A 17,832-nucleotide genomic window follows, 5' to 3' on the forward strand; every position below is an offset into this window, starting at 1 on the left:
CAGGGCGATTTTTCCTCCACTGGAACAGTGCATGGCACAAGCAAGATGTGCGCAGGAAAGTCATCGTCTTTTCGGTGTCACTGCACATGTAACTCCAGCGTGCATTGGCACACGGAGCTGCAGATGGATTTTGTGTCTGAAAAATTAAAAGAGAGCATCTGTGGGAATGTCCGTGGACAATGACACTCATTTAAGTGCCACTCTCTGGAACTTACAGGAGATTTTCCTCCCACTCCCAGGCAGGATTGCTCGGCTCCTTCCCGGGGAGCTGACTCGCCTGGGGAGGAAGGGAGAGTCCCAGGCATTCATTCCATCAAGGCAGGGGAAGTAACGTGGCTCGGTATCTTTGTCCCAGTTCTACAGCTGGAAAAGCTGAAGCACAGAGATGCCGGGTCTCACACAGCGCTGACCCCCATCCCCGCTGCTCCAGAGCCTCCACCAGAGCCCCCGCGGTGCTGAGACCTCGGCTGTGCATCCTCTGCCCTGCCCGTCCCTGCCTCGGGCCAGCCCGAGGGGCTGGGCTCCACCTGCACAGGGGGACCAGAACCAGCCCTAGCGAGCTGGCTGGGTGCAGAGAGGGTCCAGCACCGAGGAGGAGCCGAGGCTGGATGGGAGCAGAGGAGACACCGCGCAGCAGCAGGAAAGCACCGGCTTGGCCTCCAGCACCGTTAAACACGGCACATCCAGGCTCTGCCAAGGCTGAGCGGGGCTGATGCCACACCAGGATAAAACAAAGGCTTTTTATAGCTGGGAACTCTCGCTCTCCCCTGGCACGCTGTTTGCGTACTCGCCCTTACAGAACAAGTGATCAAAATCAGCGGGAGTCACGGCAGCATCGCTCCTCGCTGCCGTCCCTGCTCGCTGCATCGCCCGCAGAGCTGCCGTTCAGCTTTGCACCACTAAGAGCCCGTGCCAGAGCCCTCTCGCCACAGGCTTGTGTCGCAAAGCTTTGCCCCTCCGTGGAATCCGGAGCCAATTCGTGCTGGCGCAAGTCCCCAGCCCAGAGCAAAGGGCAAGGGCAGGCGGAGAAGTTCACCCCACTCTGTGGCCCAGCCCGTGGCAACCTGAGCAGCCTCTCAAGCTCTCAAGAGCTGCAAAAAGTGATTTATTTGCACAAACTCCCTGGGGAAGCACCCAGGCAGGGATGAGGCAGCAGGCTCTGCACCAGGACTGTCCCTGCCGAGAGCCACCAAGCACGTCACCTAAATCCTGCCAGCCCAGGACCCCCCAGCATCCCCATCCCCTCCCTGCAGTGCCGTGTGGGGCTGGTGGGATTCAAGGAGCATCATTCCACCCCAAATCCCCTCGGTGGGGCAAGGAGGGAGCTCGGGGTTCAGCTAAGCCAGGCGCTGGGCTTTTGGCAGCAGGTCCTGCTCTCCCTTTAATGTCCGCAGCGGTAATTAGTCTGGGGCTCTCTGAACTGAGACTTGAGGAATAGTTTCCATATCGGATTCGCAAATCTTTCTTTGAAGTTGTTTGGGATTATCTGTCATCGTGTTTCCTTGTCAGCACATAAACAGGCTGTGATGGAGCTTTACCCAGCAGGGTACTGCCTGTCCCGGGAAGGCTGGAGGAAGCTGGACATAAACTCTCGGCTCTATAGAAACTCCAAATGCAAGTGCAGCTCTGGGAGCCGAAGCATCATTGTCAGCTGAGGCACAGGCAGTGGCAGGATGGGAAAAATTCTCTGTGTCAGAACAATAAAAAATAACAAGAATGTGCTGTTTCACTGACTCTCATGCAAGCTACTGTTTTTAGAGAGTGAGTTAGTCAAGGCATGCTCAATATCCCACTGTACCTACAAAGGGAAACCTTCACTGGTGTTTAAGATGCTTTGTGCGTTGCATCTGATGCAGCTTAAAACCCATCCCACATCTTGCAGCTGCTTTGAGCGGGCAGCCCATGGCTCAGCACCAGTCCCGGTGCAGCGGCGGGGGTCCCGGCCGTGGGCTCCCACGATTCGGGAGGGCGAGCGGTCGTCTCGCACGCTGACATCCTGTTTTCCAAGCGAAGCTCCTGGGAGCAGACGCGTGGATAATGATGAAAGAGGCAGCGTGTACCCCGGGCACCGAGAAGGTCAGAGCCCGCGGCTGCTGCCGGCGGGGCTGAGGTCACCCCAGCCCCTGGTTTTTAGCCCGTTCCCACTGAGCTTTGCCCTACGGTCGCACAGTTTTGCTGGGGGAAGTGCTGGTGCCACCCAGCCAGGGCTGCTGGGATCCCTTCTCCTTGCCCAGGCACCCCAGGGTGGCTTTGGGGGGACAGACGGGGCTGGAGAGGGGGAAACCCGGCACGGTGACTGCAGCTTGTTACCCCCAGGGTGGCGAGCAGCATCGTGTCCCGTGAGAGCAGGGATGGGGGCACGGATGGGCTGCTGGGGCCGATCCTGCCCTGCCCAGAGCTCTCACCATCGCGGGGCTGTGGCTCGTCCCCCGGCTCCGGCAGCCTGGTGAGAATTAGGGAAAGGGACATGCAGATCCTGAAACCCAGCCAGTGTCAAAGGCTGCACTGAAGCAAGCTCGGGTCTTTCTCCTGCCCCCCAAATCCCTGTGCAATTATGTTTTCAGATTTGAAAAAAAAAAAGAAAAAATCATAACGATCATAACAAAGCTGTTTTCTTTCCCATGTTGCTGAGGAGAGAGCCTGCGGCAGCAGCGAGAGCAATGCCTGCAGCAGTTATTCCCATTTTCTGACATTTTTAGCACACCTCACACCAGGGTTTTGTTTCTGACATTTCCCGTCGCCCTCCAGCCGCAGGTACCCGGAGAAGCGAGAGTCCTCGCGCTGCTGCCAAGATCTGCAAAGGCTTTATGGACATCTTCACAAGCCCTTCTCCATTGTTTCAGGTTTTCCCGCTGCTATTGCTAAAGAAAAACAGGGTGGGGGGGAAGGAGGGAGAAGTTTGCAATAACGGATTTCACAAAACAGTGTAGAAACTGTAGGGGAAAAATGTCAGCAACAAAAACAACCTCTGAGAGCAGTTGTGCTTCCAGAGGTTTCCGAGGAGAGAGGAGCGTCTGGTGGTGTTTTCCGCAGCTCTGCCCTGGCCGCAGGGTGGGGGTCCAGCCCCACTTTGGGGAGAAAAGCCTGTTTTGGGCTTCGCGGTGGCTCCCATGTCATGGAGGTTATTTTTACCCCGTACTTTCCTCCTGCCCCCCGGTACTGCTCCAAAACCTTCTTGAGGGAATGAATGGGGAAGAGGTTCCTCCTTGCTGGCTGCATCCCAGAGCTCCTGCCCCGCGCTGGGAGAAGCGGCTGCCCCGGAACCCCGAACCCTCACCCGGACCCCGGGGCTGGGGGGGCTGCGGGTGCCGGGTCCCTCTGCCCGGGCAGGAGGAGGAAGAGGAGGAGGAGGCTGAGCCGGTTCCCAGACCCCGATGTGCAGGGGAAAGCAGAACCGGTGCTGCTGGCTGCCTGAGCATCCATCCTGCTTCCCGCGGGATGCAGCCACAGTGCTGCCGAGGGCAGGGGACCCCCGGTGCGGGGAATTCAAACCTTTCCCCGGCGTTGCTGGGGCTGCGAAGGGCAGTGGCGGCTCACCCCGGGGGGGCAGCATGTTGCAAGAGCGGGGTCCCTGCCAGCTGCCGGGGTGGCAGAGGGACCGAGCCCCCCGAGGTCAGGAAAAGTCCCATGAATATTTCTTTTCCTAACTGGCACATGGACCTTTTGTCTCCCAGAGGTGACGTGAAGCACAAGGAAGGGCAGGGAGGGGACGGCGGGTGCAAGAGCGTGAACCCAGCGGCACATCGCAGGGGTGCATTTTGGGGTGCTGAGCACCCCCAGCAAGTGCCAGCACCATCCCGCGCCCAGGGGACAGGGACACCGGGGGCCACGGTCCTGCCCAGCCCCGTCCAGGGCTTTCCTGGCTGCGGACAGGGCGGGATGCGCTTCCCACGGGCAGGATGGGCTTGTTTACGGGGGCAACTTTTATCTGCACAAGCAGCCCTTGGGCGGGCAGAGTGGATGTGGGTTTGTCGTTATCTCTGCCAGCGATCGGAAGGGAATGTAAACACGGATGGGGTGGAAATGCCGCAGCACAGGGACATCTTCACCAGGGGGTCACCGCCATGGGCAGCAGCACCCGGGGACCCACCATCACCCCATCCTGTGTGGGGCTGGAGATGGGTTCCCCACCCACGGCAGAGCTGGGGTGCAGCTCCCACCCTGGATCGCGCAGACGGGGATGATAGAGATGATGGATGGGGCGAGACAAAAGCCGCCAGTCCCCACCGCCCCTGTGCAGAAGTTCATCCTCTTCTCGCTTTATTTTGCTCCTGTCTCCAGCAATCCCTCCGGTAATGAGCAGCCCAGGGCGTACTGGTGGAAGTGCCCGGGGCTGGGCAGGCGCTGCCCCTCGCTGCCCGTCCCGGGGCTGCTCTCACGCAGGGGCCGGCGGCAGCGCCAAGGGGGCTGTTCCCCGGGGCAGCCCCCGGCTACCGCGTGTCCGGTGCAAACTTCAGTGCTTCATGACTTACAAGACAGATTTCCCTCCCCGGGAGCCTGCTAAGGGAACAAGTGTTTTACTAAAAGCCACCCCTGCTCGGCTGAAAGAGATTTAAACCAGGTCAGCAGCAAAGACGCTGCAAGTGCTGGTGGGCGGGTGAAGGGACGGACACAGAGGAGAAGCACTTCTGCTCCACATTTAGGAGGCAATAAGGTGATTAACATCACACTGAGGGTGGTGAGAGCCTGGCCCAGGTTGGCCAGAGGCGGTGGATGAACCATCCCTGGAGACATCCCAGGCCAGGCTGGACGGGGCTCTGAGCAACCTGAGCTGGTGCCGATGTCCCTGCTCATGGCAGGGGGGGCATTGGGGGGCTGGGAAGGTCCCTCAAACCCAAACCAGCTGTGATACGATTCCGTGATGTGATTCTGTCACACAAAGATGTGCCCTTAAACCCTGACCTCCCCCTGGCTCCTTGACCCCGTAATGGTCCATTCTCTGGGCGGCGGAGGAGGAAATGGCAGTGGACCTTGGTATTCGGTGGCAGGACGCCTGGCTGGGTTGGGGGTCACTGCTGATGTCACTCGGCACAGCCGGATGTGTCATTTTCCTGCCCTAGAGCTCAGTAATCGATTCAGCAGCCGGCACGGGGTGAGGGCTGCCTGGCTGGCACCGCAGCGGCTCCGGAGTCCCGGGGGTCACTGGGGGGCACCGCGTCCTGCCTCGGCTCCCAGGGGTCATTGCGGGGCTTCAGCTTCTCTTCAAATGTTTTATTTTTTAAAGTTCTGAGAAAAAACCTATTTTTTTTCGCTGCCCCGAGGCCCGGGCTGCCCCAAGCAGAGCCGTCCTGCCCAGGGCGCACCCCAGCCCCCCCAGAGGTGCCGGACACCTGCGCAGACGCTGTGTGGTCCCCCTGTTTGTTCTGTCACCCGGAGGTGACAGAACCATTTGGGACGGGGCTCTGCCCCCCAGGCGGGCTGACATCTGCCCCCCAGGCGGGCTGACATCTGCCCCCACAGGTTCACACCGCGACCACTCGGGACCTCCCACAGCAGCCACCCCGACTGCACCCCCCGGGAGGGGGACCCAGGGTGACATGGGGACCCATGGGGCAGGCAGGGGGTCACTAAAAGTGGGGGACACCCCTGGGGGGGCAGCGGGGCTGCGACCTCCGTCGGGAGGAGGCAGCGCTGTCATCATCCCGCTGCGGACCCCGTGGGGTCACTGCAGGGCGCACGACACGGGGGGGACAGGGGGAGCGGGTGGCACAAGCGCTGGGTGTCCCGGGGGACAGCGGCCGGCGGGCACAAGGACCCGCCGTGCGCCCGGGAACGCCCCGCCCCCTCAGACCCCGCCCCCACTCCGCCAAACCCCGCCCTTCGTTTCCCGTGGCACCGCGCGGCGGAAGGGGCGTGGCATAAGGCGGAAGCGGCGTGGCGTGAGACGGAAGGGGCGTGGCGTGCGGCGGAAGCGGCGGGCAGGGCGGGAGGGCGGCAGCCGCTGCCATGTCGGGCCGCTGCTGCCAGGGCCAGACCCCGAGTCGCGACATCCCGGGCCCCGGCAAGCGCCTCGCCCTGCCCGACGGCGCCCCGCTGCCGCCCGGTGACTACAGCACCACGCCGGGGGGCACCGTCTTCGGGACCACGCCGGGCGGTGAGCGGCGGGCGGGGCCGGGACTGGGCCACTCCCTGAGCGGGGGGCGAGCGGGACCCCCCGGGTGCGGCCCGGGGTTTACGGGGTGAACCGGCCGGGCCTGTGTTCGGGGCGGGGGGGTCCCTGTTGTCCGGGGGTGTGCGGGGAGCGGCGAGACGGAGCTCTCGCTCTGCCCGGGGCTGTGTGGGGACTTGGGGGGCTCTTAACTGGAGGGGGATGCTGGGGGGTTCCCGCTTTGACTGGGGGTGTATTGGGGCCTGTTGTTCTGCGATCCCCGGGCCGGGCTCTGGGAGCTTGGCCGGTGCCGGGCGGTACAACGCGGGCCGGGGGCTCCCCCTGCCCAGGGGTCTGTGCGAGCAGCGGAGCAGCAGCCGGCAGGGTTGGTTCCTTGGTTCCCTCTTGCTCTGCTGCATGTCTGGTTGTGCAGCCCCGGGAGCTGTGCTGTCCGTGAGGGGTTTGGTGCTCCGATAATCAGAATAAACTGTGGGATTAGTTGCACTTGCTGCCTGCTTGGCGCAGATAAGGGGGTGCTGCAGGTGCCCAGCCTGGGAGCTTCGTGTTTATCTCAGCTGCACCTAAAGTGTCCCCGCGTGCTGCAGCAGGGACACCGTGTACAAAGCTCCATAAAGGGCTTGTCCATCCGAGAGGTTTTGTCTCCCCGACGCCTGCCCGAGTGTCTGTTTATCTCGAGAGTTTGGCTGTTGGGACAAGCAGCTGCTGTTGAGCTGATGACCCCGGGCACTTGTGTGTATCTGCAGCTCCTGCCCATGCTCCTGCTCGTCGGCAGCTCGAGATAATTTTTTCTGTAATTTTAAGAGGTTTCCCCCCCCCCATTCTGCTACATAAATGATCAGCGTGAGCAGCAGGGATGACGAAACTGTACTTGAAGTTCAGCCAAAAGAACAAACTAAGCGGGAGTTGGTAGATGTTGTGTTCGTCCCTCACACCTCCCTGTCTCTTTACAACGTGTTTCGTGGGTTAAAATTTGGAGAGAAGGGGGAAGTCAGCATTGCTGACTCACTTCTTTTTTTATGTGTTTGTACAGAAAAGCTTTGCTTGGGGAACTGAAGTTCTCATGTTATTTTTGCCATGTGTTCTCTCTGCTCTGAAAGCAGCAAATAACTGAAGTACTTAAACAGCACTTGCAGTAATTATGCTCTGGTAGATAGAATGACTTTCTCAGCTGTGTTCGAAGCTCTGAGTAACAGAATAGAAACGAACAGTTAGCAGTGCTGCTCAGCCTAATGAGCCTCCTGGGATTATCATCAGTCTCTGGGGAGTTAATGAATGTCTGGAGCTCGAGGAGCTGCACAGCCAGTGTTTATCACCTGGCACAGCGCGTGGGGTGCTGGTGACCCGCTGCTGCTGACTGGTCCCCTTCGGGGGGTCATTTTGGGGCTGTCTTTGGGAGGAAAGGGAAGAGGAGTTGCACTGTTTGCTTCCTCAAACCCTTGTATTAGTATTTCACCCTGATGAGCCAAATTCACCCCAACTTCCCAAGCTGCACAGCAGAGGCACTGGGGTGCTGGAGCCATGGCACAAGCATGGTGGGGTGTGGGCTTTCCTGCTAATTATCCTCCCCAAACCAGGAGGAAAACTCAGCTTCACGCTTGCAAGGAGCCCATTTATGGCTGGGCCATGCCCGCCACGGGGTGTTTGCTTTCCTGAGCTCAGGCATGTGACCGCCCGAGGAACGTGACCCGGGCAGGGAAGCTCTTGTCCCCCTGAACTGTGCTCCTGGTACTCGGTACAGAGCTGCGGTTCTAGGAAACCCCGTCCTCGCCTCCAGGAGCCTCCCAGGAATTTAATGCTGGAGTCCCAGCCGAGCTGCTGCCCTGTCCCGCCTCCTCCCATCCCGCCAGCTGCCAGCGCGGCTCTGACTCGCGTTGGGGCTCCCCTTGCAGCTAGAGGAACAACTTGGATCTAAAATCTTCCAGTGAAAAGGTCCTCAGTGTTTTGGGAACGTTTTTGAAATGTGATACCCAGCTACATTATTTTATAGCCATGCTTCAAAATAAACCGAGTTGAATGTTCCCGAACAGAGGCTAATAGGAGCTTGTTTGCCTGCACGTGTGAACTTTAACTAAACATTTTTCAGGGAGTACACAAGGAGGAGTTGAGTCTCCCTCTTGCTGGAACAGGAGCAGAGCAGAAAGAGCCTGAACCAGAGACGAGGTTTGCAGGAAAAGGAAAAAATGTTTTCCAGTACTTTCTGGGTTAAGGCCGCGGTCTGTTTGGAGGGATTCCTTTTCTGTGTGGTTTTTGAGCCTTTTCCAACACAATTCCTTTATAAGGAACAGGCTGTTCAGTCCAGCGGTGTTCCTAGAAATGCACGCCTGGGGCTGTGCTCTGTTAACGGGTAGAGCAGATGGGCCTCCACAGCTCTCAGCTGTTAATCTGTTTGTAAGGTACATGTAACCATGCTGGACGGTTTGCAAAAGCAACCACCTGTGCAGGAATTTCTGCTGAGCAGCGCTCGGTGACACGGAGGCGCTGCCGGGTCCCGACACCTCATGTGTGAACTTGTCTGTCCATGGTTCTCAGCTTAGAAAAGCCTGTTATGTTCATAAGTGGAAATTAAATTCAATTTTCTCTTTCCTTGGGGTGTTGTTGTGCCCTTGAGTTAGGCAAAAGGAGCTGGATCTGTTGCGTGCGGCACCGGTCTGGGTTTGGGAGTCTTGTGCTCTCCCCGTGCAGCAGAGCGGGAGTGTTGGCTCTTACATGGGTACCTGATGGTTTCTCACCTTTTTTGGCAAATAGTGTTGGTGGTGTCTGGCTTCGAGGCAGCACAAAATGAGCAGAACAAGTGCTAAACAACAGGTATTGGTTTAAACGCGACTCCTGCTGTTGCATTGCACATGGAGCTGTGAGAATAGCCCTGCTGTATTCCATGCATCAAAATACTAAAACCTGACGGTCTTGTCTCCCCCCAGGTACCAGGATTATTTATGACCGTAAATTTTTGATGGAGTGCCGCAACTCTCCGGTTGCCAAAACCCCACCTTCCCACCTTCCGGACATTCCAGGTGTCACCAGCCCAAGTGTGGAGGAGCTGAAGATCGAGAACAACCACGTCCAAAACTGTGAGGAGAAAGTGAGCGCAGGTGAGGGCACGTAAAAACCCAGGGAAGTGCTCTGCTGGCTTCTAATGGGAGGGTTTTTCAATTAGTTAAGTGTAATTTGTCAAAATGACTCTATTCTCAGTAATTTAGTGTCTGGGAAACTGCTCTTGGATCAATAGTCCTGTGGTGAGAGAACGGGTGCAGCTGTTGCTGCCTCTCTGTATCCTGGGCCATTCTGCAGCTGCTTTGCATTTCTGAAGATTAGATTACGACTTGGAGCAGGATTCGTTTGGGCTTTTTAATATCAGCCTGAGTTTTAAATTCCTTCTGACTTTTTTTTTTTGACACAGAGGCTTCTGGTGTACAAGTGATTTAATTAAAGCTGCTGTGGTAGCAAAATGAGCAATTATTGCTCTCGAACAGGTTTTTTTAAATTATGTGACATCACTTCTTGAAGCAAACCTGGAACTACCAGGCACAATTATTTACCTTCTCTCTAAAAATAAAGATCCAAGTGCTTATTAGCTGGCTCCCATGCTCACTCTAAGCAAAATCTTTACGGAGTCAGTATTGCTTCATGGTTTTTGGTACACGCAGTTGTGAGCTTTAGCTTTAGTGACGGTCCCAGCGCAGCCCTGTCCCCAGGAGCAGCTCCTCGCTGTGTGCGTTGCTGTCCTGTCACGCTGCGGTGACAGCTGGACCTGTGACAAGCTGTGAAACCTGCGTGTGTGTGTCTGCTAACAGGAGTTTGTACCTGTGATTGCCATCGGTGTTATTTACATTCCCTTTTATAATACAAGGAAATCCACCGGTAGAAAGACATTATTTTAAAGGGTGTGTCCTCTACTTCTGCTTGTCTACCTGTGAGTAAGATCCCCACTATGGACAAAATTTATATTTTGCTTGTACAAGGTGGTTTTCATACCAAACTTGATGCGTCAATGCAGATTTTTAAGTCCAAGCTGCCGTGTTTGCCATGAAGCACAACCGACTGTTGTTTCTTCAATAAAGTATTTGGTATTTAATGTGAAGCTTTGAGGACTCATCTGTGGAGTGTTTTTATGAAACTTTGAGGACTCACTTGGGCTGTTTATCCCTCTCAACAGGTGAGGAGGAGCAGTTTGACATGGACATCTAAAGTGTGCGCCCTGAGAGTGCTCATCCAGTGAAGAACCAGGACCTCGTCTTGAGGATTCCCACCAGCCAGGCCTAAGATTAAACCGCGCCTTGAGTGCCTTCCTGCGTCCTGGGAAGGGCAGCGTGTCCTGCGAGCAGAGCGCATCCTGTCCCAGGACCGGGTGCGGATCCCCCGCCCTGCCGATGACGGGCCTGGGAGTGCCGGAGCAGACACTCTCAACCATTGCGTTTGTTTCCAGTTTTATGCCTTTGTTAATCATTTTAATACTGTAAAAGTTACAGAAATGCGACATAAGGGAGAAATAAAAATCGTTTTGAGTCTCCTGGTATGGAGATCGATGCAATAAATGTGGCTTCTGTCCTTCATTCTTTCCGGCAAGAAACTACCAACTTGTTCTAGGAAAATCGATCGGGTGTAGGCTCGAGATAAACACCGTGCTTTTGGGGTTTCCCTCAAAAACAAAGGCTGAGGTGCCTGAGCCCTCTCTCTGTCCCACATGTGATGGTGGCATCTTGTGGCGGTTGAGGCATCTCCAAGAAGGACAATGCAAATTAGGACACGGCCCAAACCGCAGACTTCCTAAAAGACAATGAGTGTCTGTCCGAACAAGTCTTGGTAGATAGCGTTTGAACATCTGCTAATTAAGCTAAATTGTGACATTATGATATGCAAACCTTTAATAATGAGTAACAGAAGAAACAGAGACAAAGCAATTGCTGCAGATAAACTTGCATTTTTTTAAGATAAGATTAAGCATTTCTCTGAAACCTTAATGGGGACAGATTTGAATTTATTGCCCTCGGATGTCACTTTATCGGTCTTCCAGCTCTGTAGCAGTTGCTGGGGTTTATTACGTGTGTTTAGAGGGGAGCTGCTGGAGCGTGTGCTCTGACCTGCAGCTGCCACGGACTCATGTCTCTTGCTAAATTAATAATTTTCAGGTAGAAACGGCACCGCTAGATGATGTTGCAGCAGTTCAGATCCCTGTGTCCTGCTCTGGTCACAGCAACCTCCAGCCCTGTTTTGGGGGAGGCAGCACAAGGCTTGGGTTTAAAAAAACTTATTCTGATGTGAATTTGTCCAAAGCCAGTTACTTTAAGGGAGACTGAAAAAGCCGTGACAGACCTGTGGGCTGTTTGCAATAAGTAAGTGGATGCTGAAGCACCGGACCCCGTGATCTGGCACTCGCCCTGTGCCGGGGAAGGTTTGGGGGGGTGACCCCGGCTGACCTGGGCAGCAGGACTGTCCCCATCTGCACACCCAGGCATGTCTCTGGGGAGAAACAAGCTGATTTCAGCCTTGCTGCTTTTTTTTTCTGTGAGTTTCTGACCCAGACGTGAACGGGAGCCTCATGGTGATGGGTTTTTATGTTGGTACGAAAGCTACTGCCTGGTTTTCTTTTTTTTTTTTCAAGTGTGAGCTCTTGCAAGTGCTGCTTTTAAATTCTGTTCCCTCCCGCCCCCCTGCTAGAGGGTAACAAGTGTTTAGGTGTTAAGTATTTTGTCCGTGCCTGTGCCAGCTTTGCATCGGTATCTGCGTGCTTATGTAGATCTGGGGGGAGCATCAAAGCGCCAGGTGCCTCCGCAAGCAATTCCTGGCCGATAATTCGGAGAGAGGGCGAACAACCCCGCCAAGCACCCGGCCAGGTGTGAGGGGTGCGGGAGGGTCAGGGCTCCCGCTGGCTTCCCGGAGCGGGGCCCCAGGCACGCTGGGGACAGAGCGAGTGACACGGGGATGTTCTGTTGGCTCTGGTGCAATTTGTCCCAAGCCCATGCCTTGGACTTCTCCTGCGGCCGTGGTGTGTCACTGTGCGGTCTCAGCATCCCCTGCTCCTGTTCTCCACTGTTCATCCCCTCCTCACGCCCACCCGGTGCTGCATCCTTCAGCGGGTGTTTTTGGATCCTTTCCCTTGTGCGTTCATGCTTCCAGCGCTCCGAACTTGCCTAAGCCACCTAAGGAGCAGCTCAGCCTTTCCAGGGGGAGCAAGCTTAATATTAGTTGGTGGATGAGACAGGAGAAATGTGTCCCTGAGCGAGACATTCGTACCTGAGCCTGAGGAAAGCTCGGACATTCAGTTTTCACTGTCTGTACCCTGGACAGGCTTCCCTGCACATCGCCCGTCCAGGTCAAGTTACCACTTCACAATTACAACAGCTTTTTCTGACAGTGGATGTTTTAATAGGAAATATTCATAGACATAGTCTGGATGATTCAATTTCATCTTGATTGAGAGCTTTGTTTGCCTAAATTATGGACATTGGAGTCATCATTGGTGTAGGGGTTTTGTGCCTTGATGAAGGTGGTTAGATATCTGCATGTCTGGAGATATTCAAACCTGCATGGACACGACCCGGTGCGACCTGCTGCAGGTGACTCTGCTTTAGCAGGGGTCGGACTGGATGATCTCTGGAGGTCCCGACAGCCCCAACCGTCCTGTGGTCCCGTGGTCCCTGCTCGAGCAGCGTTTGTTCCTCGGCCGGCACCGGCACCGTCAGGCTGAGGAGCCGCTTTGCCGCGGGCTGAGCCGCCGGTCGGTGCTGGCTGCGGTGTGGCCGCCCTTGCACGTGGGTGGCTGCCTCACACAGCCGCGGTGCTCCGGGGAGGTCTGAGGGACAAGTGTTGGCTTTGTCGTTGCATTTTCTGTCCCTGCCCCTTTTTGTCTCGAGCAGGGCAGAACCGTGCTCCCCGCGTCCCCATGTCCTGGTCCGTGTCCTGGTCACGGGACAAACAATACCCGCCTGACCCAGCTCGTGCCTTAATCCACCGTTTCTGCAAATATTACCCTGGGCCTTTGATAAGCCCATGGGCAGGCAGTGCTCCTGTAAAACCCCGGGCACTTTCCCTGCCAGAAAACCTCCCCTGCCCTGGGAAGGCTCCGTCCTTCCTATGCCTGTGTGTGCGAGTGCTAAAGCCCAGCCAGCCCTTCCAAAAGCGGAGACCATACCAGCTCCCCAACACGAGGTGTTCCTCCCTGCAAGCGCTCACGGCAGAGCTGCTGCTCTGCAGCAGCACCACACTGAGAAAATGGGGCAAAACGGGGTCACTCCTGCCCAGGCAAGGCTCACGAGAGCATCCAGGATGGCAAGAGCGGGGTCTGGCCGTGGGTGCCAGCCGGACCGTTCCCTGCCCGTGCAGCGGGACTGGGTGAAACCCCCGTCCCGTTCCTGCCATCCCACCACCCGTGACCCCCGTGTCCCGTTCCTGCCATCCCACCGCCCGGGCAGCATCCCTGCCCAGCAGCAGCTGGCCCCGGGGTGCTGGAGGGTCCCACCCGTCACTGGGAAGGTGACCAGCAGGGACCTGGTGATGCCAGCAGGAGGGCAGGACCCCCTGCCAGGCTGGAGCTGTCCCCCCACTTTATTGTCCTGCATGTCTGGGCTCCCTCTGTCCCAAACCTGATGTGTATTGGGGCAGGAGAGGGGCCAGAGCTCTCTCTGCTCACAGATTAGGTCCCCGCTCACAGCCCAAGCCTTGCAAAGCCTGGCTCGCTAGCAGATACCTTGCCTAAGCACGGCGGTGCAACCTTATTGTCACCGTCTGCACTTTGATGTTTTCCTTACAGCCCTGGAATCTCAGACTTTATTTTTCCACCCCACTCTTCCCAGGGAACCACTGTCTGTCCCCCCTCCACCCCACGACAACTTTAGAACTGGCTGCTCGCTTTGAGACAGGCTTGATGGAGGGGCAGAGATGGCCAAGATACAGCTTCCAGCACGGCTGATGGACACGGGGGCTGGGGAGGGCGAGGGGGTCCCAAGGGGGACGTGTGAGAGCGGAGCTTCCTGGCTGGTGTGACAGCGGGTTGGAGAGGGAGAAGCAAACCTGCGGAGGAAGAGGGAAAAAAACGAACTTTATTTCATCGAGCCCAGATCTCCAGGTTCGGTGCGGGTCTGTGTCCTGCCAGGGGTGACCCCGGGCCCCTGCCCACCCTTGACAGCTCCTGCAAATGACCCTCTAATGACGGGCCGGTCCCCGTGTGAATCTGCGAGCGGGGGCGGCCGGGGGGGCCCAGACGCGGTTTGTTTACCCGCCGCCCGGGATGTGGATTGGGATGATGGGGCTGGGCTGGGATGTGGACTGGGGGCTGCTGGTCCCAGGAGGGGAGGGGTGGGGATGTCCCCGTCCCGCCGCGGGCAGCCGGGGACAGCAGCGGGTCCCCACGCGTGTGCGTGTCCCCATCCACGCGCAGTGGCGAGCCCGGGGGAGCCCAGACCCACGGCCATGGGGTGAGACCGGCCAGACCCGGGCGGTGACCCCCCCTGCCCCAGGAGGAGCGTCTGCCTCCTCAGGGCTGGCACCTGGGGACACGGTCACCCCGGGGACACGGTCACCCGCGGGCATCGCGTGGGGCTGCAGCTCTCCCGCTCCGGCCCCATTCCATGGCACAAACGGGCCGTGGAAATCAGCAGAGTCTACCAGGCGTTTTTAACATACAGAATTTATTGATGCATTGTACAACCACGACCCTTTCACTGCCGCCACATCCAGTGAGTGGTGGAAAAGCTTTTAGCAAACCTGCGGTTTTACAGAGGAAAGCAGTGTGTGAGCCAAGATGTTCAGGGTGGGCTGGGGGGGCTCAGACGCACCGAGACCCACCGTGGGGCTGCCTTATTTCCAGGGACACCTCGCTTGCCTGTGCAAACCCCCTCTGGCTCTGGGCAATGCTTTGGGGAGGGATGCGGGAGCCCCAGGCCCATCGTTTGCATCACTCCCAGTATGGTCCTGGGTGAAGAGATGGAGGCCCTGTGTGTTGCTGCCCATGTGGCGCTGTGGCTGGGAGCTCTAGACACTGGCCTGACACATTAACTCGGCTTCAGTGTGATATAAATCTGGTAGCATTTTAATAGAAATATAATAGAAATCTTAAGAGAAATGCCAAAACCCTGGGGGAGATTGAAAATCCCAATGGTGCAGATGCTCAGCGTGGCCCGACGCCGGTGCTGCAGTGCTTGTAGCTGCCAGCAATACCTGTTGCGGCAAAAAGAACGTCACCGTAGGCAGCACGTGGTGGCAGCGAGAGATGCTGCCACGCTCCAGCCCTGCACCCCGGCTCCTGCCCCTTTGGAGCAGCACCAGCCCCGGCTGCCCTGGTGCACACTGGCTGCCAGCACCGCGGCTCCCGGCTAAACGCAGCCGTCGGGCACCCAGCACCCCAGATCCACCTGTGCACCACAGCCACACAGCTGCAGAGCTGCCAACACCCGGGCACCCCGCTCCTTCTTCCCCGGCACAGCCAGAGCTTCCTCGGCACACTGGCACGTGGGATTCGGAGCTGACAGGGGCTCAGCGATGCCCCAGTCTGTGCGTTGGTCATGGGTTGGGTGGCCAGTCCTCGGGGACACTTTCTAGGCAGAGATGTGCCCCTTCTGAGCTGCCCTCAGTTGCAGCCGCACTCCTCAATGATCATGTCCTCGTGGTGGCGGACGACGATTTCGCCCTTTTCGTAGTAGAGCATGGAGAGGGGACTCATCCTGACCGGGGAGCAGGCGGGACAGGGCACCTGGTTGGGCTTGTAGAGCTGCAGCAAACTCTGTGGGAAGGAAAAAGTGTCACCCGCTGCCGTGGGCTGGCAGGGCCGGGGGTGCAGGGGGGCAGCAGGTCCCTCTTACCTGTATGTAGGCATGGTTGGTGGGCTTGAAGGTCTCGTCCACAGGTGATGGGCACTGCCCTTCGCACCGGTAGGCGTTGTACTTCTTGGGGTAGACGATCCAGCTGCCCCAGCCAGTCTGCTCGAAATCCACCACCATGTCCACCCTCCTGCACAAGGTCCTGCCCTCCTCCCCGGGGACAGCAGCAGCGTCACTCACTTTGATCCTTTGCTTCTCCTTCCTGTTCCTGCGATGCCGACGGGTCCCCGTGCCCTGGGAGCCACTGTCGCGCATGACGTGCTTGGAGGTCTCTGCTGTCTGGATGAGGCTGTGGTCTCCTGGAGACTTGTCCTTGGAGAAGACGAGCAGCAGGACTCTGTCCATCATGTCCTGGGGCAGGGCTGGCTCCCTGGGACCAGCGTCACTCAAGATGGGCAAGTGTGTCGTGGTGGTGGTCGGGGCGGCCGACCCATTTGCCTCCCACCACTCCTGTCCCGTGGGACTCTGGTGCCCAGGGGTTGCGGCTTGGTGGAGCCAGGACCGGAGCAGGCTGGTGACCTCAAACACTGTCCAGGAGGCCTGGGTGGACGAGGGGCTGCCAGCTACGGTGCCCAGGAAGAGCTGGTGGGCACAGGTCCTGCCGCCCCGGCACCGCCGGCTGTGGTAGATGTCCAGGGAGACGCTGTGGGCTGGGGAGAGGCCGGACAGGCGGACGCGGAGCTCGGCCAGGCTCACCTCCTGGCTGCTGGAGAGGGAGGACATGTCGAAGGAGAGTGCCCAGCGGGAGCCGTTCTGCAGCGAGCCTGAAAGCCAAGGGGCATGGTGAGGGCACCTGCTTCACCGGGGAGTGCCGGTGCCAGAGGGGACCATGTCCTTGCATGCTGCCGGGACACAGTCCCTGCCGCGGGAGCCCGAGGGTGTGGAGAAAGCAGCTGGATCCATCACAAGAGCCAGCAGGAGCCCCCCAGCATCCTGCCTTGGCAGCTGGGGACAGGGGTGCTCAGGGACGGGGCATCTGGGAGCAGTGCTGGTCCCAGGACAGGGATGCTCGGGGACGGTGCCGGTCCCGGGGACAGTGTCGGTGCCAGGGAAAGGGATGCTCGGGAAAGCTGCGGGTGCCGGTCCCAGGGAAAGGGATGCTTGGGGACAGTGCTGGTGCCAGGACAGGGATGCTCGGGGACAGTGCCGGTCCCGGGGACAGTGTCGGTGCCAGGGAAAGAGATGCTCGGGAAAGCTGCGGGTGCCGGTCCCAGGGAAAGGGATGCTCGGGGACAGTGCCGGTCCCGGGGCCAGTGTCGGTGCCAGGGAAAGGGATGCTTGGGGACAGTGCCGGTCCCGGGGACAGTGTCGGTGCCAGGGAAAGGGATGCTCGGGAAAGCTGCGGGTGCCGGTCCCAGGGAAAGGGATGCTCGGGGACAGTGCCGGTCCCGGGGACAGTGTCGGTGCCAGGGAAAGGGATGCTTGGGGACAGTGCCGGTGCCAGGACAGGGATGCTCGGGGACGGTGCCGGTCCCAGGAACAGTGTCGGTGCCAGGACAGGGGTTCCCGGGGCCGCGGCCCCACTCACCGTGCGGGGAGAAGCTGAAGGCGGCGGCGGCGGCGGCGCGGAGCGGGGCGGGCGGAGCGCGGAGCAGCTGCAGCATCAGCGGGGGGCAGCGCGGCGGGGCGCGGGTGGGGGCGCGGGTGGGTGCGGTGGGGGCGCGGGTGGGTGCGCAGCCCAGGCAGAGCAGGACGAGGGCGCAAAGCGCCAGCGCGGGCGCGGAGCACAGCGGGACCCGCATGGCTGGAGCGGCCGCCCGCAGCCGCCCTATTTGTACCGCAGCCCCGAGCGCCGCCCCGGGCGGCCCCCGCAGCCCCCTCCCCGCCACCCTCACCCCCTCCCCTCTTCTCCCTGTCCCTCTTGCCATCGCTTCATCCCCAGCCCCGTCCCTCTCCCCGTCCCTATCCCCA

The 17,832-nt window shown here is 58.6% G+C and overlaps 2 protein-coding genes across 2 annotated transcripts; one reads left to right on the top strand and one right to left on the bottom strand.

The window, feature by feature from the left end:
* Positions 1-5,879: 5,879 nt before the first annotated feature.
* On the top strand, positions 5,880-10,641 carry EIF4EBP1 (eukaryotic translation initiation factor 4E binding protein 1). Its single transcript, XM_065651670.1, has 3 exons — positions 5,880-6,094; positions 9,028-9,198; positions 10,263-10,641. The coding sequence occupies exons 1-3, from the start codon at positions 5,947-5,949 to the stop codon at positions 10,292-10,294; spliced, it is 351 nt and encodes a 116-aa protein (XP_065507742.1). The 5' UTR covers positions 5,880-5,946; the 3' UTR covers positions 10,295-10,641.
* Positions 10,642-15,671: 5,030 nt separating this feature from the next.
* Positions 15,672-17,663, bottom strand: NODAL (nodal growth differentiation factor). Its single transcript, XM_065651810.1, has 3 exons — positions 17,450-17,663; positions 15,904-16,685; positions 15,672-15,824 (listed from the first exon to the last, which is right to left on the bottom strand). The coding sequence occupies exons 1-3, from the start codon at positions 17,661-17,663 to the stop codon at positions 15,672-15,674; spliced, it is 1,149 nt and encodes a 382-aa protein (XP_065507882.1).
* Between the last annotated feature and the right edge of the window lie 169 nt (positions 17,664-17,832).

The sequence above is a fragment of the Caloenas nicobarica genome, chromosome 25 (assembly GCF_036013445.1).
Source record: "Caloenas nicobarica isolate bCalNic1 chromosome 25, bCalNic1.hap1, whole genome shotgun sequence".
NCBI lineage: Eukaryota > Metazoa > Chordata > Aves > Columbiformes > Columbidae > Caloenas > Caloenas nicobarica.